This window comes from Lytechinus pictus, chromosome 12, assembly GCF_037042905.1.
Source record: "Lytechinus pictus isolate F3 Inbred chromosome 12, Lp3.0, whole genome shotgun sequence".
Lineage (NCBI taxonomy): Eukaryota > Metazoa > Echinodermata > Echinoidea > Temnopleuroida > Toxopneustidae > Lytechinus > Lytechinus pictus.
This window is the reverse complement of record NC_087256.1, coordinates 15055177-15080045: the sequence shown is the minus strand read 5'-3', so window position 1 is coordinate 15080045 and position 24869 is coordinate 15055177. Positions and strand designations below refer to the sequence as shown.

Genomic DNA, 24869 nt, shown 5'->3' with positions numbered 1-24869 from the left:
TTAATTTGTCAGAACAGAAAAAAAACACCAAAAGAATGAATAAATAAATGAAAAGTCTAGATTGGTTTTATCTAATTGAATATTTTTAATTCATTTTTAAATTGCTGTGCGATATCCCAATTAGAGCAAGTTCTCTTAGTTATAGCATGAAGGAAAACAGTATGCATGTACTACCAAAAACAGAATGTTGCCAGCAACCACCTACAGTTGGTGGAGGCCTAAAAACATACTGTACCTGGGACTCGCCTCCTTCAACCTCAGCATTAGTGAAAGGCCTCACTCTTAGATAAACCTTCATCGGTTCCCTATTGTGAGCGACGCTAACCCTGGCAATCTTCATGGGCGTGGCCGACGTGAATTCTGTAAAGAGGTCCTTTTTTATGCTCTCCTGGAAGGCTAGCAGATCTTCCTCCTCTTCAACAACGTCCTCCTCAGTGTCTGAGAAGTTACTGGAGGCTGGGAAATCACTCATGTTGCCGATACTGTCCTTCCCCGTTTCACTATTTTTTAATTGAAAATTAAAAAAGGATACACCTGTATGTCAAATTGCATTTATGTTTGTTCAACTGAATTCAACTATAAAATATAAAGCAATGATATAAATTTAGGCCTTGAAGCCTTAGATCTATTCTGATTTCTGAAAGAATAAATTGTGACAAAAACGAAGCACAAAATCAAAATACGACATTTTCAACATAATTTGACCTGCACATCACTCTCCTTCTTTGCTGTAAGTACAGGTCTGGTATACTTCCATACTCATGTGCAGGTATCTGTAGTTTATGTACAGTGTCTCAATAAAAGGTTCTACAATACTATGTGCAGCTGCATGTACATGTAAAAACAAGACATCTGTGAAAATTAAATAATTTGGATTTTGAGTACATGTACCTCTCTTTCTTTTTTTAAAAAACATAGAAGAGAGGTACAGGAGACAGCGGCCTGTGGTAAAGCATTCCACAGCCTGGCCAGCGGTCGCATCAGGGAAGAAGCTTTTTGTATTGTCTATATCACTCACTTTATGATAGATAACAAAAAGTATTCAAGGGTAAGTCCACACTCACAGAAATTTAAGAGGGAGGGCAAAAAAATACATCATCAAAATTGAATGTCAAATGAAAGAAAGTAAGTTGGTCAAACTTGGGTTTCATGGACACAATTGATAAGAGTCTTGTTGGCATTATCACCCACTTTTAATTCAAAATTGTTTTTAACAAAATATCACCCTAGTTTCATCATTATTTAGTTGTGAGGTTTTCCATCTACATTGGTGATAAAAAAATAAGAACATTTTTTCTGGTTCACTACATTTTACAGGTGCAAAACTGAACAAGTGCCAAATCTCTAACTGTTAACCCTAAAATGGCCGGGGGGGGGGGGGGTTGAATCAACCCCCCCCCTCAACATTTTCTGCGATCATTCCGCCGCGCGAAATTTTTTGACCGCGCCACTAGCAGAGTTTATACTTTTAAGTCTCGCGCATCTTTTGAGACCAAATTTATGACACCCGGGAATTCGGTTCCGAAATTACGCAACATTTTGTAAGTGCATGTCAGACCAAAAATTGTTCAAAAACGTGATTTTGTGTACAAAGTCAATGCAAATTGAGTTTTCTCATCTTATTCATAAAGATATGATTATTTTTACTTTAAACAGCTGAAAGCAATTGATTTTAGCATAATTATGCTTCAAAAAGGTTGTGCAATAAATCTGGTGAAAAAAACAAAGAAAAACAAAAGGTCAAAAAACAAAGAAATACATAAGAAATTCATAAAACAATAAAATACATAAGAAATTGATTTCCAAACCGAAGTTTTTTTCAATTGCCATTGTTAAGAATACTACAAAGAATATTTTTACCAAAAATTAGCATTCTAGGAGCTTTATTTAGTGAATTAGAGCAAAAAGTATGATTTATGCATAAATTAGCATAATTAATTCATATAAAATAAAATCTCATTATTTTGGAAAATTTTACCATACAGCCTTGTAGATTACATCGCACACTACCAGCATGCAAATTTTTGCGGCGCTCGCGCGATCGGTGGCCGAGATCTCAGGGGGGGGGTTGAATCAACCCCCCCCCCCCCCCCCCCCGGCCACAGAACAGCCAAAAAAGCCCGGCCTAGTTAGGGTTAAAGAAGGTTTACCTTTAGAAAGTAAAGGAAAGTTTGTTGTAAAATATCAGAAAACAAATGAGAAAAAATACTGGTAAAGTTTTGATGAAAATCAATAAAAAATTAATGGGACGCAATCCCTGGCTCCGTGGACAGTAAGCATACGTTAGTAAATCATTTTTACACTCTAGGAGCCTCCTAGCTATGGTTAGTCGTGCCTTGATTTTCCCGTGCACAGCGGCATGTAATGAACCCTTGAGTGCCACTAAGCTAATCCTTTTGCAGCAAATGTAAACAAAGGAAATTGGTCTCCCAACTGGAGACTGTCTCGGAAATTGGATACCCAAATTCTTTACAAGTCTGATATTGGAGATAATCTCTCTCATGGGAGACAGTTTCCCATCCCATATGGCATAATTATTGGCCATGCACCTCTACTGCTAACCAAACTGGATTTTAATTTAGTTTTCGGTATTTTTGTAGCGGGACAGCTTTGCAAGACGGCCGGTGGCCGCCCACTGTCTTGCGCTGCCCACGTTCAAAGAAAGACGGAGCCGAGAAATGACAAATTCGAACAAAGAGATAAAGTAAAGTTGTGTATGTGTTTATTCAAAATCCATGTCAAATCAACAAGCTGATATAGTATAATAACGTCCCATCTATGGGCTGGGCGACCGCAATTTGAGTACAATTAAGCCGACATGGCTAACGGCAGCAAAACAAATCGTTAACGAAAAGAACTACCCCGCCCGACCTAGCACACGCCCATTTTATACTTCTTGGCTCAAACACCACGTGGAGAGAAAACCCTTCCCCAAATCGGTCTTATCCCTTTTGGTGCAATGCGCCAAATTAATCTGCCTGTAATATCAATGTATAAAATGTAACTAATTAATGATTCCAAATTCAAGTTCTTCGGCTTTCCATTATTCTTCCCTCTTACGTAACTCTCTCTTCACCACTCCCCCAACTGCTCTCTCGATCAACTTGTCCCCCTCTGCGACTCTCACACTTCAACCACTCCCACTACTACAGCTCTCTCATCCAATCTCTATACTTAATTCTCTCGTTCTACGACTCGTATCTTACAACTCAGTTATCTCTCTCACCTGTTCATTCTCTCTCTCACCCTCTTTCTAGCCGCTAAAGAATGCAAGCGAGCCATAGAACACGAAATGAGCAGAATAGAAAAAAATTCATTGAGCCCCGAAAAATACTAATTCTAAATCCCAGGCAGGCCAGACAGCCTAACAATTAACCAAGCCAGTGTGCATTCTTTTTTACCTTTCTACATAAAACGTGCCAGCTTGACCCAGAATTAAAGCTGACAACAGAAATTTACACATTTTATGGAATGTAAACAGTGCAAGAAAGAACTTGAACTGAACTGAAGCCAGGCAAACAAACTTTTTAGTAAATTTTACCAAAAGGCAAAACTCAGTCTGTTATTGTTAAAACATTATTAAAAAACAAACAAATCTCTATTTTCCACCCCGCTGCAGCTATATTTTCACCATTTCTTTTGTATTTTCTATGCGCTATCAATAGTCTAGACCAAAAGCTTCAGTCTCTGTATTTTGGTTGTTCCGCTGAACTACGTTGGCTCCACTCACCATACATAGACTGAAGGGGACGGGGCCCCGTACCTACAGCCAACGTATAGTGAACTAGCGTTTTATAGATCGCGATTTAAAACTGTTTTTTAAGCAAAATTGAAAGTTTCATGGTTTCCATTATCAGGGAAATATAAATAACTTAAGTAATTGCATACCTTGGGCCGGAGTTATTGAAAAAAATCCTCTGGATGATTGAGAAATCTGTCATCTAAGACATTTTCACCTGACCTGACGGTTTTTCTTGCAAGTTGCCATCTTGAATGACGTCATTATCGTTATTAATGTCTCGAATCGATATATCGCGATTATAACTAGTACTAGTACTAGTATAACTAGTATCGTTTATCTTCGGTTTCGTTCGCATATGGAGCAGATCGTATAATATCGAAAGCAATATCGATATCACATTCGTGATTGTTGACGTTCGTTTGTAAATATTTTATAGTTTGGCTGCCATTTTGACCATTTTTATCGTGTTCAACCCAATTAAACATTGGTAAAGTATATTTTTCATGCCTTTTTCATCTATATCGTTTAAAGTATTTAAACATTGAAATATCAAGTTTTAAAAGTTTGTTGTTTATACATCCTTAGATTGTAAATTCGATGTGTAAAATTACATCAAACTTTGGACTGTGAATTGACAAAAGGGAGGGAATGAGAACACATGCGAGCCCACACGTACACCCTACCGTCGGTAAAACTAAAATCTAAATGGGGATTACAGTAAAATGTCAGAAATTGTTGAATAAATCCCCAGAAACGACGGTTATTCCTGTCTATCAATAGTCACACTTTTGAAATGTAATCATACACAAATTCATCACATTAAGAAAAAAAACCTCGCACAAAAGCATTGCATGAAGAGTGGCCATTTATGATACAATCGTAAGTAAATTATTATGCACACAACTGAATTGGTGATATCATGGTTCCTTGATACGCGTATTCATATAGCACATGAACGACAACACCATCGGCATCGCATTAAGTTTAACAGCATCCCAGGCGAAAATGAATCTGCCACAAACATAAAAACGGTACAACTACAACCAGAAACTACACTTCACTCACCTCACACTATTTGACTTAATTACAAGGCCTTACTTTAATGTTAAAAGATAGATAGTTGAACAAGCTTACCATATAAGATGATATTTAATTTACTAAATGACTTGGACTTACCTGAGGCTGTACTGATGATGTACTTGGTCTTGGCGATTCTTCGAATTTGACCGGTTCGAGCGCTCGCGAAGTACCTTATCCAATCAAAACACGGGGTTGTCATTAATTGCGGCGAGGAGTAACGGGCAAAGTGATTGGTCGATCGCCATCCACGCAATGTAACGTAAACAAACATTATTTACCCACGTGTGCATGTATGGAAGTCGAATTCAATCGAAAACATGACGCAATTTTTTGACCTAAATTTGATAGATAATCGGTTTGACGAGAAGAGAAAACAAAGAGCAATCGCTAGAGCAGCAAGATGTAAGTATTGTGCATAATTTTCTCCTTAAGGCTTAGTCGCGCGCAGGTTATTCTTCCATCAACGCCGGACGCGGACACAACTCAGTCTCAGAGTCAGAGTCAGACTCGGCACGGGGAACTTCCCGCCGAAAGCAGCGGCGGATCTCGTTCGGCTCGCGCTCGTGCACCTGGGCCGGCCTCCATGATGATGTTTTTTAATATTTTGACATATATTCTTCATCATGGAGCCTTGACGCTCTTTCCATAGACGCAGAAGCGAGACCTTGACACCCGGATGGATAGTTACAGGGTGAAATCGGTTTGTAGTATTGTATTTGTAAGTAATTTGTACGAATTAATTTTATTGATATTTGAAGTTTAGTTTAGCTTAATTCCTTACCTTGACTTGAGTTACCTTGAGTTACCTTGATGGCCACATCTCACTGTCTTCATGACGAGGGTGTACAGATGAGTGTGGCAGGGTTAAGGAGCCTTAAATCAATGACAATGCCTAATTAGTAATGCGTATGAAGGTTAAAAAAATTGGTTAATAAAAAAGTGAAAATTTTAAGGTTTCTTACCTGGCCTAGCCTGGAGGCTTCTCGGGAGTAAAATTATTTCTACTTGAATTACTTATGATATCCCTGACTAGAAAGTAATGAAAAGTCTGAATGCAAAGACTATCACAAAGAACTGCATACATAGTCATAATTAATAGCCACGATTGTGTAACAGTGACGTAATTGCAAACACACAAGTAAAGTTATGAAACTTATATTTCAAGCCTAGAAGTAACTGAGTTATTCAGTCGCGTGAACTATGAAGTGGCATGTCTGAGGAATGACTGATATGATAATGATTTGGACTGATTCGAAATTTAGTCTTTAGAATTAGATGTTAAATTGGCGACCCTGCCAAGATTTTGAATCGCCACGGAACCTGATGGATGTGTGCCCAGCCATCGCATTGCCCAATGGTGAGTAGCTGTGTCTTCCTGCCGCAACTTCCCTGTTCGTTTTGACCCCACTTCGCTGTAATAGTAAAACTTTTACGGAGATTTCTTTTGTGACTATATGGTGAGAGAGTACAATAATGGCTACTGGGCAGAATCAAAACATAACAGTGGTTAGTGAAACAAGAAACCTGAAAACTGGTCCATTTACCCACCCGGATAACCAACTTTCGATTGGGAAAGCTTGGGAAGAATGGTTAGAAGACTTAGAAAGAAAATTATTCAGGTATTTCCGGATAGTGAACCCTGTTGACAAAGCTGATGCACTAATCATCTATGGGGGAAAGGATATTGCCAGGTTAGCAAGATCACTCCCAGACCCAATAGAAACGGATGTTAACAATCCAATGAATGAATACCAAAAGCTAAGGAGGAAACTTGATGAGTATTACAAGCCTAAGAAAAACCAGCATCATGCTCGTTACCTGTTCTCGAAAACAAGAATGCAAGAATGGGAAATCACTGCTGCCTATGTTGCTCGTGTTCGGGAAAAAGCTGTAGAGTGTGAATTTGGAAGTTCACTGGAGGAGAGGATCCTAGAGCATTTGATTCAAACCCTTAAGAGCACATCTCTAATTCAGAAGGCAATCAGTAAAGGGTGGAACCTGAACGAATTATTGAGTGAAGCCACGCAGAAAGAAGATGTTTCGCTTCAAGTGGCAGACATGAGTACGCAGGATGTACGTAAAGTTGGAAAGATGTACCCAAAGTCAAACAAGCAGAACCAGAGAGCCTGTTCATTTTGTGGCATGATTGACAAACATCCCCCAGGGAAAGATTGTCCAGCTTATGGGAGGCAGTGTAATAAATGTCGCAAATACAACCACTTCGCCTCAGTGGGTAAATCAAGTTCCAACTCCAAGGTAAAATCAGATGACAAAAAGAAGGCAACAAGTTCTTTCAAGGATGGTAAAGAAAAGAAAGGAAAACACATAAGCTTTGTCAAGAAAACTGCCAAGAAACAGGAAGGAGATACAAGTTCTGATGACGAGTTTATGCAACACTTGAGTACTAAGCAAGCCAAAACAGTTCGAATTTGGAAGATAGGAATCCAGGACAAGCATGTCAGCATAAAAATTGCTAATCTAGATGCCAAGGTTGAAGTAGATAGTGGTTCCGAGGTCAACCTTATGGATGAGCACCAGTTTAAAGCATTATCTAACAGATCCGATAGAGAGTTGAAGTTACATCCCACAGAGGTTAAACTCAGTGCATTGACAACTGAACTTGATGTCAAAGGAAAATTCACAACAACTGTGGAGAATGAAACCTTAGGTATAGAAAAAGAATTTTATGTGATAAGAGGGAAGATAGACAGTGTACCACTACTAGGAAGAGTATCCGCAACCAAACTAGGAATGTTGGAGATAAGACCCAATGGTACTCTGCAAGCCAAGAAAGTTAGCAAGCCACCAGATTCTATGGATGAGATAATCAAGAAGAATGCTCAGGCATTCAAGGGCATTGGAAAGATACATGACAAAAGAAGCAACAAGGATATTTATGCACATTTCCATATGAAAGAAGGAGCAGTGCCAGTTGCTCAAAAGCCACGCCCTGTTCCATACTATCTCCAGAAACTGCTGAAGGAATGGTTAGATCACTGTGTTGCTGAAGACATATTTGAGCCACTACCAGAAGATGAGCCGGTTACATGGTGTTCACCATTGGTGATACAACCAAAGCCAAGGTATAAGGACAAACCAAAAGAGAGTCTTACACAGAACATGATAAGAACAAGCATTGATCTAAGAATACCAAACAAAGAGATGGAAAGGAGCAGGATAAACCAAAATCCTGTGGTAGAGGACTTCATCCACAAGTTTCATGAGTGTAAAGTCTTTTCCAAGTTAGACGAAGAATGGATACCACCAGTTGATGCTCGCACCATAGTCCAGACACATAGCAACTTTCAGCACCCCATGGGGAAACATGAGGCCTAAAAGACTGATCTTTGGAGCAAAATCATCACAAGACCTGTTTGATGAAACAATCACTCGCATCTTTGGAGATATCCCATAATGCCTAAATCAAAGAGATGACATCTTGATAGGAGGTAAAACTCTTGAGGAGCACGATGCAACTCTAGAACAAGTCCTGAAGAGAGCTACAGATTTCAACATCACTTTCAATTCTGACAAGTGTGAGTTTGGAGTAGACCAGCTAGAATTCTATTGCTACCTCTTCACCAAAGATGGACTAAAGCCAACTGAAGAAAAGGTCAGAGCAGTCAAGGAAAGCTCACAACCAAGGTCCAAGGCAGAAGTGAGAAGTGTTCTTGGTGTGATCGGGTATTTATCCAAATTTATACCCAGATATTCTACTCTTACTGCACTGCTGAGTGAACTGACCAAGAAAGATACTAAGTTCGTTTGGGGAGACGAAGAGGAAAATGCGTTCCAGAAACTGAAGCAAAGTATCACAAGTGAAGATACTATCACATACTTTGACCCCAATAAGCCAATCATTCTGAGAACAGAAGCAAGTTTCAATGAAGGCTTATCAGCAGGATTATTCCAGCAAACTGAGAAGGGATTGCAGCCTGTACATTTTGCCAGTAGAAGCATGACACAAGCAGAGAAGAAATATAGCCAAACTGAGAAAGATGCTTTGGCTATAAAATGGGCAAAGAACAGATTCAGAGTGTACCTACTAGGAGCACCAAAGTTCAAGATAGTCACAGCACACAAGCCATTGATTCCAATGTTCAACAAACCCACAGCAAAACTGCCACCTAGAATTGAGAAATGGGTGATGGAAATGCAAGATGTGGATTATGAAGTAATCTATGAGCCAGGAAGAGATGAAGTTGACCCACTGGATTACTTGTCCAGACATCCACTACCAGAGACTGATTCAGATGACACAGAGAAAGTAATCAAGCAGATCATAGAAAGTGAACATGCTATAGTCATAGACAGAATCCAGGAAGAGACAGGAAAAGACAAACAGTTGCAGAAAGTGAAAGAAAGAATCATGAATAATGATTGGTGGGAATTCAGGAAGGATGAAGATATCAAACCATATTACCCACTTCGTGATGAACTATACATTGCACAAGATGTAATCTTCAGACTAGAATGTATAGTGATACCCAGGTCCTTGCAGAAAAAAGTGATCAAGAAAGCACACAAACTAGGTCACTTTGGCATAACAAGAACCAAGCAACTACTGAGAAGCAAGTACTGGTTCCCGGAAATAAACAGAATGACTGAGGAACACTTGAGTCAGTGTTACGAATGTCAAGTAAATACAAAGGATCACAGGGAAGAACCTGTCAAGTCGACTCCGATCCCAGAGAAGCCATGGGATATAGTCTCAATGGATTTTGGAGGTCCATATCCAGATGGTCATTATAATCTTGTTGTCATTGACAAGAGAACCAGATATCCAGAGGTTGAAACAACACGATCAACCTCATTTCAGGCCACCAAGACAAAACTAAAGAGAATCTTTGCTACGCATGGAGTTCCCAGAAGAGTTGAAAGCGACAACGGACTGCCATTCAATTCGAAAGAATTCCAAGATTTCGCAAAGGAAGAAGGTTTTGAACATCACAGAGTCACACCAGGCCACCCAAGAGCAAACGGCGAAGCCGAAAGCTTAATGAAAGTGCTTAACAAGACAGCAAATAGCACATCTCCAGAAGCAGGATCGAGAGATTGCTATACAAGATATGTTGATGGGTTATAGATCAACACCACACCCAGCAACAAGCACACCACCATATGAAGCACTGATGGGCAGGTCAGTTAGATCCAAACTTGACCACAAAAACCCAAGAGAAGAAGCTAGTATGAAGGATGAAAAGATCAAAAAGAAAGATGGTGAATACAAAGAAAGAGGAAAAAGGTTACGAGAGAACAGAAACACCAAGACACACAACTTTGTTGTTGGTGACTTCGTATTGCTACGCAAGACAAAGAAGACCAAGTGGACAACTGCGTATGAACCAGCATTTTATGTTTTATTTAGAATCGATGGTTCATCAATTGCAGCACGCAGAATATCAGATGGAAGAGAGATGTACCGAGATTCACTTATAACATTATTTTTACACGAAAAATAATACAAATATTAAGAAAAATCATGTATGAAGATGAGCAGATACTCACCGATGATCTTGTCGCCATATTTCCGTCTTTGTTCGTAGCCTAGTTACAAGACGCGTATAAGAGAGGGCGACGATATCATGAGCAGTGCCATTGCCAATGAAAAAAAAATCTTCAATTGGCCGATGAATTTGGCCGTGAAATTTTACAATTCACGATATTCATCAGCCGATTGAAGTTTTTTTTTTTTTTTTTGGCACTGCTCATGATATCATCGCCCTCTTATACGCGTCTTGTAACTAGGCTACGAACAAAGACAGAAATATGGCGACAAGATCATCGGTGAGTATCTGCTCATCTTCTAACATGATTTTTCTTGATATTTGTATTATTTTTCGTGTAAAAATAATGTTATAAGTGCCTAATGTGGGGAAATGAACTTTTTTTCCATTTACAAAATTGTGTGATAAGCAAGTTAAACAAATCAAGCATTTTGGAGCAACATTGTTGTCTCCAAATACTCGCCTGTGTGTGGGCCTATGCTTAGCCCTACCAGGCTTCATGGGGAGTAAGCCTACGTATAGTAGAAATAATTTTACTCCCCAGAAGCCTCCAGGCTATTCTTAACTTACCAGAATGACCTCGTGTAGATCCCTCGATCCGTTTGTCAACAAAGCAAATACAATAGGTCTGACCCTTGAACCGCTTCATTCTGGATCTGGATGTGTACGATGCTGGGCCCTCCTGGGTATAAACGCATCGGGTGACGTACATTCGATTAGCGATGTTACAAAATGCCATTTTGAAGAACAATTTATAGATACAAATTATTATTTAAAATAATACTAAAATTTAATACGTGATTATAAATAATTATTATAATGATAATGATTATTTAGACTAACAGACGGAATGGCATTAGACGAACCATGTGGGGAGTGGACGAACTAATGGTAGACCAAATGATAGTAGACAAGTTTGCAATTGACGAATTGGCATTAGACGAATAGGAAGTTAACCAATTGATAGCATGTTTCATAAAATTAATACCTACTTTTTTAATGGAAGTTTTTTGTTTCCGCATTTTGTGCATGAGCAATTACATGTATGTTAGGAACAGGTATAAGATGTCGAGTTCCCTTCTAAGGTCACTTCCCCAATAAAAAACCCCAACTTGTTTGGGTGGAGAGTCCCAGCAAGTGTCTACACTATGCCCCTACAGGGGAGATCCTGGGAAATGGGGAACAGTCTGGAAAGGGTACAATGTATTAGTTACAAGAATGTAGTTTCACACCCAATATTACAAATATCTTGACATGGACTTGATTAAGAGTAATTTGTTTTTCATTTTGATCACCTCCCCCGCCCCCTTCCAGTGGGATATGAAGTGGTTGCAATTGATCATAGGCAGAAGAAGCTGGATCGCAAATCAAAGGTGAGTTCTGTTCTTGAAATCTAATAATATATCAGACTTAAACTCCACAATTTAATAAAACAATAAACAGCTCTTGTATAGCGCATATCCCATAACTTTTTAATCCTCTGGTATGTAGTTGCATTGGTGATATGACAAACTGTATTGTTGCATTCATTGCAGTAAACGCACTGTATATTTTAATATACAGTGTGTCCTATCAAAACGGACACTCATATTTTCACGGATAGATACATGTATCCCAACTATCAAATGTATTTTACACTAATAGAATCGGAGCAAACTTCTCTTTAGTTTAGTCCAATTTCTTAGTGGATATGTCACACATGGGATTTTATTCATTTTGATTAAGACAGGCCTGGCAAAACAATGTGTGCAGAAATTCATGCCAGAATCTGCATCCCCAGTCATTTACAGAGTCAATGAAAGAAAGTTAAAGAAATTAAGAAAAAAAAACACAAACGAAATGCCATCCATTTCCAGCTGAAGATGTCGTCTGACTAGTTTTTCATTGCAACTTTATTTTGACATCAAAATTCAAACTTTCTTTCTCCTCAACTTGTAATTGTATCAAAAAGAAGGTTATTTATGTATCTTAAAATGTCAAAATTAACTTGCCTTTGTGTAGAATAAGAAAGGAGAACCTCAATTTTCTTTTTTGTGGGGTTGCTCAGAATAATGGAAGGGGTTGGGTGGCCTTCAGCCCCAGTGGTATTAATTTATTTTTAACAATGGTTCTTTTTAAATTCTAAACATCTCTCCATAGATCCCAAGTGCCCCTGAGAGGTCAAAGCATGTTGAAAGTGACCAGCTAAAGGTAGGTATGAGAACAGCAAAAAAATACACGGGGGCGGCGGGCGAATTCGCTCCGGAAATGCCTAAAGTCGCCCTCGAAATCACCCAAAATCATGCTTTCGGGGGTGACATAAAATCTTAATGTCGCCCCCGAAATTATTGCCGAGCGATAACAACTCAGCGGCCCACGAGCACCATATGCTCGAGCTCTGCTTACCATTTAAAAATAATCAAAAATCCGCACTCAAAATCATGAACAAGCCTTGGAAATAGCGAGAAGCACAGTTTCGAATTCTGAAGTTGCGTCTTTTTTTCTGTACCACGTTTTTCCATGCACATGGTATGAAAAAAAAATCAACGCAACGGTCGGGAAATGGTTGCATGTATAGGGGTCCATTATGACTACCACCATTTGCAATTTCTAATGCACATTTTCCCCTACAGATATCACAATTCTGTGATCTTATTTGCTAATTATAACTTGAAAATCATTTGTTTTATTTTTCTAGGGGATGAGGTAAATATCAGACAATAAATCATCAAACAGCTCCATCTATTTTACAAGGCCGGCGGGAGGCTCACGCATGTACGCTGCCGCATTGGCGCTTGTACTAGCTAGCCAGTCTCTGGGGGACAATTCGCTCAGTAAAGGCCACAATGATGGTGATTTTCTGTTTCAGACAGAGTTTACATTTCGGGTATATTATTCAAAACTGCCAATAAAGTTTGATGATTTCTTCATTGTCATGTACATGTATATTTAAGTTATTAATGAGTTCATTCTCACCAAATTTAGACTCCCCCATAGAGAAATGCAATTTTCGTGGAGATCTGCATTTTCAAAGATCTTCAGGAAAAGTTAGGGTATGTGGGCCTTTATTACATGGCCGGGTACAGGTTATTGTACTGGAATAGATGGAGTAGAAATTAGATATTGAATTTATTTATATCCAAGTTCAACTCATAGTCACACCCACACAAACACACCCACATCCAAGATTCTAAGCATGAAAAAATAACTAAAAAAATCATACAATATTATACAATTCGTTAATAAGTGAACAGGTATTCCTCAAAATACAAAAACGTAGCATTTGAAAAGAGCCCCCGAAATGCAAGAAGTAGCCCCCGTAAGGAAGAAATGGAGCCCCCGAAATTTTACAAAAAATTGAAAACGGAGCCCCCCCAAAAAAATAATTTTTTCCCTGTATGAGAATATAATTTTTTATCATTTTGATACATACATATATATATATTTTTTTTTACTATAATATGGTAGTTTTACTATAGAAATTTGAAATTCTATTGACATACTTTGTACTCTCCAGGGTCATTCTGTTGAATTTCAAAACACCTTTGTTCTTCAAATTCATGTTTATTTTATTTCAAATAAAATGATATTTACATTTCAATGACAAATCATATACAAACAATATGAATCAATTAATTTTGAGTTTCATTTGGGTTTTATGTTGTATTTTGTTACTCTTTGTACAACTAATAAAAAACTTTTTTTTTATTTGACCACAGTGCTCGTGCATTTGACTGAGCTCTTGGACATTTTGGATCTTCAAGTAGCCACCCCCCCCCCTTTTCATTAATTATTTATATATTTATTTATTCATTCATTTATTTACTTACTTACTTACTTACTTTAATACTTACTCTTTCACTCACTCACTCACTTATTTTTCCGTCGTCAATTCGGGATTGCTCTTTTGTAATTAATGGGAAATGCCAACATGATATATGTTGTGTACAGACATACACAGGTCACATTTCAAAGATCACTTCTCTTTTTTTTTGCCCCCAATTTTTAAACAGGCTCAAGGGAAGGAACTGAAGGTCCTCTCAAGATTAACTGTGACCTTAGATGATTCTGCACAAACCATTGTCCTGGTAAGCTGGCCAAGCCTCATCACAGATACAATGCAAATAAAATGAAATAAAAAATATAACAAATCAAGCCATCAGTTTACCATGATACAATCTCAATTCTCGCTACCCCAAATAGCGATTTCGTCGAGATCCGGGAAAATCCCTGTAACGCGCATTGCATTATGGGATAGCTTTTTCGGTATTACAACTTCCTGTTCGGAAGTCCAATGCACTGTTATGCCATTCAGATCAACATTGCCGTCATGCACAACAACACAACGTAGCTTTCGCTCGGAAAGTTCGTGATCACAACCCTCTCTTTTACGATACAGTTTAACGGCCTTTTCTGCTAAAGTCACTAATTCTGCCCGACGCTTTCCATTGCACGGTATTCCTCTGTCAGTTAAGATTTTTTTTAAGTTCCGAAACTGATTTTTTATCCATTTTGTGGTCGACGAAAGATTGAACGGAATGAATGCTGTATATATTTAGCGTCTAGTCGAATACGACCGTAATGTCAGGCCGGTCGCTAAAAGCAAAATTTTAAGATATTCATTTTTTGTTTAATTTTTTGTAACCTAATAAAAACATGAATAAAAATTATTTTCACGTAAAATATATTTTTCATTTTTATTCATAATTCAAATGGAATCAAAACTGACCAAATTAAATAAAAAAGTATTATAATCTGTACATATTACGCTGATTGGCATCGATTTCAGCGTGGTGGAAAACTCAGTATCACGAACCTCGCGCGAGCATGACTCTGAACCGGAAGTGGTGGTGACGACCCGACGGAGTGAAAATTATCTCGTCTCGCGCATTATGAGATTTTTGTTCCTATTTGGGGTAGCGAGAATTAAAGGACAAGTCCACCCCAACGAAAATTTGATTTGAATAAAAAGAGGAAAATCCAACAAGCATAACACTAAAAATGTCATCAAAATCAGTCATAAAAATAAGAAAGTTATGACATATGAAAGTTTTGCTTTAATTTCACAAAACTTTTATATACACATCCTGGTCGGCATGCAAATGAGGAGACTGATGACGTCATCCAATCACTATTTCTTTTGTATTTTATTATATGAAATATGAAATATTTTAATTTTCTCCTCATTGTCAAGCAAAACAACAATAATTCCTCCCTGAAAATGTGGAATTAGCATTGTTTAATATTATATGTCTCAGTCAAGTTGGTCCTTAATTGTCAAATCTGTAAAAAATGAAATGTCTATTTCAAACAGTAAAAAACAAAAGAAACAGTGAGTGAAGGGGATCATCGACTCTCATTTGCATGTCAATGGATTTTGCTTATCACTGTTTTGTGAAAAATAAGAGAAACTTTAAAATGTCATAACTTTCATATATTACATCCGATTTTGATGAAATTTTCAGCGCTATGCTTGTTTGATTTTTCTCTATTTATTCAAATAAAAAAAATTCTGGGGGCACTTGACCTTTAACCTGCAGATTCGTTGCTTCATTGCATTTTTGAAAATAGCCTGGAGTATGAGTATTTTTGTCATAGCCATAGTCTACCAAAAAGCAAATGAGACAACCAAATAATATTCACTATGATGTAAAGTGATGCATGTGTATACACAGATCAATGCTAAGCCCACTTTGTGACATACAATTCTGAAAAGTAACGGTGTATTAACCGCACCTTTTTCTCGGCGGGACAGAATCAAAAGTCGGGGGTGCGGTTTATACACGGTGATAGGTCTGAGCCAAGCCAATCTCGGCCCGATACCACTACCAGTTTACAACTTGCGTCGGGTGGCCGAGCGTAGCCGCTTGGGGCAATGCCGTTTAGAGAGGGGCATGAGCCTCGGATGTAAAAGGGAAGCAACTATGACTACCGGTATCTACCGTAAATGTCCCTCAAAGTTAGATTACGGTAACAAACGCACCTACCTTCATGAAACTGACATTTTGAATGGTGTGACTTTGTCTTTGTTGTCATTTATTAGTCAACGCGGCAAAGTTCAGACGCTAATCGACAATCGACCGAACAGCATGGTGCGGCTAGCCGAATAAGACACGCATATGTTTATCGCAACGTCAACGTAAGCTGGCGCTTTACCTTTCTGTGGCTGTTATAATATTTGACAAATTATTGGTATTATTTGACAATTTTGTGCCATGACGAGGGAGGTAAACGGAAGAAAGTGTCATGAACTTCATGTCATAATTTCAATTTGACTCATTTATTGATTACCTGTATTATTATTTTGATGTTTTCTGTCACGCATTAAGCAAATTTTGGAACAGAAAAAGAAGGCCTAATGGCGTTATGAACGAGCATTTTTTTTCTTTGTCATCCCTCATCTTAAAATCAATCTATAATTTTCCTCTTTATTCTTTCGTTCATTTCCTTATTTTTCTTTTTTTTTTCTTAATATGCAAGAAAGAAAGAAAAATTATTTATCTCGAACTCCTATCTCTCTTTATCTCATTCTTGCTCTTAAATTTCTTCTCTTTATCATTTCCCCACGTTACCTTTTTTCTCTGTGTTTTAAACTCCAATTTCTTTCATTTGCCTTTCCTTCATTTCTCTCTATCATCCATCATCTTAAAATCAATCTTCAATCCCCGTCTTCATTCCTTCCGACTTTTTATTTTTTTTAATTATTATTATTCATTTTATTCCCGCCCAGAGCTCCCATTGAAAATACGGTATACCGGTACTAGCATTTTTTTTCCTATTTGCTGTCTGTAAGATACCGCTACACACGTACTGAGAACTACCGGTAGTGGTTCAAAGCAGACAAGAAAAACACCTGAACAAAATCGCAAATTTCTTGTATCTTGAACCTTCCCATATTCCCGTGTCTGAAATTCATGTCAAGACATTGAATGCTAGACAGAATTCTGAAAGCAAAAGTGGGGCTGTGATGCAGGAATTATGGTATGAACGATCTTCTCGAGTGGGTGAGCCCCCATGTTGATGCTGGTATCGGTACATTCAATGAACACCGGTACCATATGTGTGTGTGTGAGGTGAGTGTGTAGTTGGCCAATAATGTCGGCAATTTGCAGATAAGTGACAAAGCGCTGATTTCCCATATTTTTTTTACCAGTAATATCGGTACTTTGATATTTTTTTTTACATTTTTGGTTCTTGACTCTTTCTTTAATACGCATATTAGAGATAGAAAGTCAGTTTGATGACTTTTTTTTTTGGATGATTTTTTTTTTTTTTTTTTTCATCTGAAAATGGGGGGTGCGGTTAATACACGGGTGCGGTTAATACACCGTTACTTACGGTATGTATAAGTTGTAGATTTCCACTTGATATCGTTTTACTTTTGTAAACTTTGTGATGAATATTGAATGGCTGAAATATGTGATCTTTGATTAGTAAGACCAATAATTTAAAAAAAAGTAAGTTGAGGGGAAGTCTATTATAGTCAGAGCAAGAATACTCATGTGTTAAAGGTAAACTTGATCCAAGACCTGTAGAAGTTTAGTGAACCAGTTACATGTACTTAGGCTGGGGAAAATATTGAGCCCAGAAAGTGCCAACTGATAGTGCGATCAGTTAGATAATCACCCCCCCCCCCCCCACCCCGGGAAACTATGGGCCTACCAGTTGACTTAATGGATGTGATACTTTTTTTAATTTACACAAATCTTTTCAATAATGCTTTCCATTCAGCGATCTGATAGCACATCAACCTACGATATTCTGGCAGTTGAGCCCACCACTGAGAAGATGTTTCACAAGGCATGCACAGAGCTTGAGATTGATATCATCTCATGTGATATGACTACAAAGCTGCCTTTCTACTTCAAATATCACTCCATAAAACCAGTAAGTCAATGCCAATGTCTTTATTTCCGAATCATTTAAAAAAATACATATTTACATTAGATCAAATAAATGCATTCAAATCATTAAAAATATATTTAAATATAGTAGATGATAAATGCATTCCATAATGTCAGTGTTTTTATTTCCAAATCAATAAAACATTACATATTTACAACACATAAGATCATGCATTCCATAATTCATTTATGTACCATAGAGTAGATTCATGTCTATTGTTGAGAGCCCAAATTAGGATCAAAGTGCAAACAAATGGAAAAGAATGTTATGAATTCCACAAAATGCTGCTAATTTCACATCCTTTTGATTGGTCAAAAATATTACTTGACCATATTGAATATTCATTAATAAAAACTATAAATTATTCAAGATTAGAATACATTGAAAATTAAATTATTAATACATTAAATAAAATGACAAAACAAATTGATTCAAGTTTGAAATTTTTTCCAGAAACTGCTATCATACGTTGGGGATTTTTTTCATAAAAATTTTGCAAAAGAATTGTAGTGATATATTAACAAAAATGAAAATGTATATCTCATGTTTTCATAACTTATTATAATTATTATACAAATCAAAACAATTTTGTATGTTGAAATATTAGAATGTCTGCAAAATTTTGTGTCGATAACCCTTTTTGTGGCCAATATCTGAAAAGTGCGGGGGGGGGGGGGGGTATATGAATACTTGGTCTCATAAAGCCCAGTTCAAATAGAGTTTAAGGAGAATGAATCTCCCTGAACCAGTTCATTTGCACATAGACAAAAACTCAAAGAAACATCAAAACTTGAAGAAACACTGAATGAATGATAAGAATGTATGAATATTGAGACCACTAATTCCCACATTTCTATGCACACTCTGCTTTCAATAAACCTTTCTATTTCTTTCCACTATAAAGGCTCTTGAGAGAGGAGTAAAGTTTGAGATCTGTTATTCACCAGCCATTCGAGACACTAGTTTACGAAGATATCTGTTCCATAACGCTTTGGACCTTGTTAGTGTTACCAAAGGCAAGAATATTATCTTGAGCGGTGCAGTTGAAAATGTGAGTTTTTGATATTTTCTTCCTCCATATATCCGTTTGAAGTCCACCCCTACTACAAGTTGATTTGAATAAGAGAAAGTCAAACATGCATACCACTGAAAATTTCATCCAATCAAAAATAAGAGAGATGTGGCATTATGAAGTTTTTTTTATTTATAAAAAATGAACGTGGTTGATATGCAAATGAGAGAATCAATGATTGTCACACACACTTTTTATTTACTTTATAATGGAATATCATATTTTTCATTTTGTTGTATTTAGTAATAATGAAGCTCTTGATTAAATCATACAATAAGAGCAAATCCAACTTTTCAGTGTGAACTCACCCCAGGGTTTATATTTTTATATATAAGATACAAAGGATCCACTGAGTAAGTACTGCCAATGTTTTGAATCTATTTCTTTTGTGGAATATGAATTGTCATAACTTTTTATTGACCTTTGAGTTTGGAAAAAAAAGTGACCATTGAAGTTAATTGAATTTTGTTGTATGTTTTCTAGTCAACTTTTTTTGTAGGGAGAGGGGGGTTCGGGCTTGGCCTTTGATTTAAGAAGGGTAATGGCAGAGATCTGTTATGCCTCGGCCCACAGGGGATATGAAATTACCTCCCAAATATTACCTTTAAAAATAATACCAGTTGTGGTAAGAATTTCAAAATGAGTTCGAATAGAATCCAATAAAATTACCACCAAAGTTTTTGTATGTATGAATAAGAAATATGTGCCAAGTGGCTCTGGAAGAAAGTGAGCGATTGCTGAGAAATGAGCAAAATAAGCATGGAATTCCATAAGATTTGGGGTATTTTTCCAAGCAATATTAATACTCTGACCCACATATGTTTTTCTGTGTGAGTGATCATCAGAAATATAGGTTTTGAGCTAAGATTTCGTGATTTCACAAAGATAAGTTTACATAAATGTACTAGATCTAGATATGATAATATGGTGACAATAAATCTTGATTTTAAAGACTTTCTCATGAAATAATTGTTTGCTGCAACTACTATCTTTTACCTTTAACTTACAATCCACTTACTTGAGCAAATAATGCAATGGATATCACATCTTCAAAAATCAACTCTGCCAAGGAAAGCTTTCAGATCTCGGGGGAGTTATTCTTGAACAAAAGGATTTTACAAAAAATTAACTATTGATGTGATCATTTAATGATTACTCCCTGTTTTGTTTACATGACTATAAATTTAATTGCACAATTTGCAAAATAAAAACTTATGTACAAAAGGTAATGCATTATCATGTGATAATTTTAAACTACATTGTTTTTTTCAGATAATAAGTACTGACTTAAAACATTTATTTTATGTGTGTGATTTCCTTTCTGTTTGATTATAGGCAATGGAGATACGAGGACCTCATGATGTTGCCAATTTGTATCCTTTAAATTCAGTGACCTATTGAATGTATTGATTGATGTGTCAAAAAGAACACACGTGACATCTAATCTGAGTTTCCAGAATATAATCTGATTAAAAACTCATTGTCAGATTATGTTGCATTTTTAATTAGATATTGAAATAAATTGGTAAAGAAAAATACAGCCACTGAGAAGTGTTCTTTATTTAGATTTTTTCTGGGAAAAATAAAATCTACAATACCACTGTTTTGTTTAATTTTTTTCTCAAAAGGTTTAAGTTCCATCAATGAACATCCTGAATCTAACCTGAATCCTATCTTGAACCTGATATCTTAAGCGCAAGGACTGAAATGCAGTTAAAATGTATGCTGTGGGGTACATGTATATGGGAAGCAAAAAAACTGATGAAATATAACACTTCTGAGGTTGAACCCATTAGGAAGCGACTTGCCTTAGGATACATCAATAAGATTCCTTCAGCCAATGCTTTTGAAAAGAGATACATGATATTATATTGCTTGTTTATTGTTATTACTGCATAAAGGTTGCGTTCCTGTTAAATTTTATGGATTATTATATAAAGCACCTGAGGTTGGAGGAATATTTATTTCTTTATATTCTTTTAGCACTTTTTTATTCATTATTACTAGTTTAAGGTATCAGGTGCAAAATTTTCATGAAAAGAAATAAAAATGTATATGTCACTTTTGAATAAAAGCAATCAATATGCCTTTATATAGAAAAGAAAAGAAATCCCGTTTTTGAGGGGGGGGGGGGTAACTCACTCGACATTCTTATGTCTGTGTATAGTAAAGCCTTTGTAGAAGTTTGATGTTTTAGATATATGAGATCAGCAAACTGAAATTCTGTAGCTTTAATGTTTTGTCAGGTTTTTTTTTCTCATTGTTTCTTATTACCATTGAGGGGGTGGTTCATAAAGCCTTTTTTTTTTCTCTACATGTATGTGCAACTCAATTATGACAATCAATATTGTATGCGGTCTCAAAATGTGCAGGAAATTCCAAATGTCAATGAAACATTATGTTCACTGATGTGGACATCTGGGCCCCGTCTTACAATCCAATCCAATCAATCGTAACTCTATGGAAATCCATCAGTGTCATAATTTTTTTTTACAGGAAATTTGCAAAATGTCCTTTATTTAAAAAGAAAGGAGATCACACCAAATTGTCACGAAATCTTTGAAGGTATGGATATATATATGTAGAAAAAATCTTTGAGCAAACCTGCATTTTATATGTTGACTTTGCTGGCTTTCCATAGTTGCGATTGATCGGATCAATCACAACTCTTTGTAAGACGGGCCCCTGGCAAAACTTCTCGGAGTGGATTCCTCCTTCAGTTTTGGAAGTATTGTTTTTATTTCCCTTAACAAATGAATGTTTAGAGGAAACTTGTTTGATTTGAGTGAGGATAAAGCAAAAGCTGCCATCTCTACCAACTGTCAGTCAGCACTCGTCCATGCATGTATGTATGATATTCCATACCCTGGCCATCTATGGTCATATTTTTACCAGTTTAAGTGAAAGAGTGGCAGTAGGCATAATCATTTGAACCACCACCATAAAACAATTAATAATTCACAAACAAGTTACAGTTCATTTCAAGATTAGAATAAGCCTTTTCAACCCAGTTTGATAGCAAGTTTTTTTTTTTTTTTTTACATTTATCTGATGATGGGAGGGCATATTTAGCATAGAAAACTCTCACGTAACATATATTCAATTGGCACTTTGCTAAAACAAATAGTAAAAAGAAATCTATAATGTTTGAAATGGTTTTGAATTATGAATTGTGCATCTTGGGGGCTGGGGGCAGGCAATCTTCCCTTCTTGCCAATGTAGAATGTATAAACTTGATTGGTTTCTTTTGAAAATATAATATTTATGATTGATATTTGTTTTCCCCCTCATTTACTATGGAATACATAAATGATTTGCATAAAATCTTGTTGTAAGTCCTGGGAATTGTTTTCTTTTGACACACTCTGTTATGATTGTTAAAATTCATTATGTAACTGTATAATGGTTATTCTTTTTGAAAAATAATTATGAAATAGGAAATGAGAAGACAAATTATTTCTGTAATAACTTGTCAGATTTATTATTCACTTATTCATTTCATACATTTAATGTATTCTAATCGTTATTTCAGTTACCAGGAACTGCACTGTGAGGTCTGCGATGTCTGTGCAGAAAGTAACGGAATTAGCTCCCAGTGAACTTTGGAAGGTGAAGGCTAGCCTGGAAGCCAGTGGTTTATCTGTGGAGTGGCTCAGAGAGATGGAGGCAAAGACTGCCAAAAAGCCTGTGAGCCAGGAAAGAACTCCTGGGGAGGAGCCTAAAGAGAAGAGACAGAAGCAGAGGTGACACTCCTTATTATAGATACACTTCATAGACTTGAATTTCTAGCTTTTACTTCTGAAAGCTTATTGAAATAGCAAAAGCAGAGTGCATTATGATCTGGTTGCAGATTCATAACCCAATATGAGTAAATCTACACCTACCCTAATCCAATGTTGGAGACGGTAACATTCACCTGGCATCAGACGAGTCAGGACATGTTCATGGCCAGATATGATTCCAGGGGTGTGTTTCACAAAGATTTAGGCCTCATTAAAGATCACACTTTTCCCTTTGCGTGTTGCATGTAATGCATCACTGCATTTAGTCAGACACAATTCTTTGTGAAACCTTCCCTGGAACCTGAGAGTAGAAAGTTACATTGGAATCTGAATGTGTTTGATGGATGTAGAGGTCTCACTCTAAAGAAATTGAGCCAAACCACAAAGTGCTGTATGATTGTCATACGAGAGGCAGACTGATTTTCAAGCAGAAAATAGAAAGATATCGTGAGTGGGGGGGGGGGGCCAACATGGCTTTAGATTTTTTGTAAGCCCTCAATACTGGATAATTTTAGATGTTTGTTAATTAATCATTAATTAGACAAGATAAGACAAATCTAACATTGCTACTCATAAATTGATTTACTAATTAACTGTGAGGTGAAATGTATTCTGTAAGTAAGTAAGCTTCATGTATTTATGTTTTTTATTTTGTGAAAGAAGAGGATCCAAAACTTATATAAACAAAATATAATGCAAATCTTCATTCATCCAATATGCAATCTATCTGCTCTTGCCGAGCCAGTGTTCAATCCACTAGACTCGGCCTGAAAGCTTTACGCAATAATTTGATTAGAGACCAATCTCGTTTTCAGATATAGATCGCATAATAAAATCATAAAGCATTCATTTCTTGAATACTACTATTGCAACTTAATCATCCATGATTTTTCAGAGGATTTCTATTTCTGATTTTTGTTACGATCACTAAAATACAGATTTTTTTTTGATTGGCAACTACTGGAGTAATCAAGAGTTTCATAGCAGTTCTATTGGATGGTAAAGTTGCCTGCATAGTATGAAGCAAAGAGGGCTCACATATGCCAGGAGCCCGTTTCATAAAGAGTTACAACTGTTGTAACTTCCATTATGGCAACTCCCATGGCAACAGGGCTCAGCAGCCAATCATAATCAAGGTTACCACGATAGTTGCCATAATGGCAAAATTACAACAGTTGTAACACTTTATGAAACGGGCCCCTGAACTTTGGCATTCAACTGACCTAGCATAGTGTGAAAATTGATTGGTAGGGCCTATACAAGTATATTTCATATTTTTTAAATTACACTTTCACCTGAAGTCATGATATTTGTCAGATGAGACTTACTGGCATATCTCGAGGTAGATCAATTGACACTTTATTTTGTCAGTTTTACATCAATATTTAATATACTCCCAGTACAGGGAATAAGTTTTGACAAGTTTAAAACTGCATGACAGAAAACCAAAATGTATGGTAAGGTGCCCTCAGTCTGCGCAGCGCCCCTTGGTCGCGCATACGCAGACCTGCAATGACCACAAAATTTACATCTACTATACATAGATGTTCATTAAAATATCCCCTTAAAATGTTGGATTAATATTGAATTCCAGACTTTCATGGACAGTCCTAAAAATTCAGCCCTTCTCATCAAAATACCTGAATCACATTAAAAGTGAATGGGTGTGCAGACATGGGGCACCGTTTTCATTCAATCTAAAAACCATGGTTTTTGTCTCACCTGCATAGCAGAGTGAGACTATAGGCGCCGCTTTTCCGACGGCGGCGGCGGCGTCAACACCAAATCTTAACCTGAGGTTA

At 36.9% G+C, this 24869-nt stretch overlaps 2 protein-coding genes across 6 annotated transcripts in view; one reads left to right on the top strand and one right to left on the bottom strand.

The window, feature by feature from the left end:
- LOC129272447 (kinesin-like protein KIF20B) overlaps positions 1–5309 on the bottom strand; it is a 47696-nt gene extending 42387 nt beyond the window's left edge. For 2 of the 5 annotated variants that reach the window (XM_064107178.1, XM_064107180.1), the window contains exons 1-2: positions 4877–5309; positions 236–500 (exon numbers count right to left, since the gene is read on the bottom strand). In XM_064107178.1, the coding sequence (XP_063963248.1) occupies positions 236–472 (237 nt within the window). In that variant the 5' untranslated portion in view covers positions 473–500; positions 4877–5309. The remainder of the gene's footprint in view (positions 1–235; positions 501–4876) is intronic. The other 3 variants (XM_064107182.1, XM_064107181.1, XM_064107179.1) reach the window with 2 other exon arrangements.
- On the top strand, positions 5066–23941 carry LOC129272449 (ribonuclease P protein subunit p30-like). The gene is made up of 9 exons (XM_064107184.1): positions 5066–5224; positions 11644–11702; positions 12469–12519; positions 14322–14396; positions 18040–18195; positions 19118–19264; positions 20621–20658; positions 22051–22130; positions 22818–23941. The coding sequence occupies exons 1-9, from the start codon at positions 5140–5142 to the stop codon at positions 23030–23032; spliced, it is 906 nt and encodes a 301-aa protein (XP_063963254.1). The 5' UTR covers positions 5066–5139; the 3' UTR covers positions 23033–23941.
- The last annotated feature ends 928 nt before the right edge of the window (positions 23942–24869 follow it).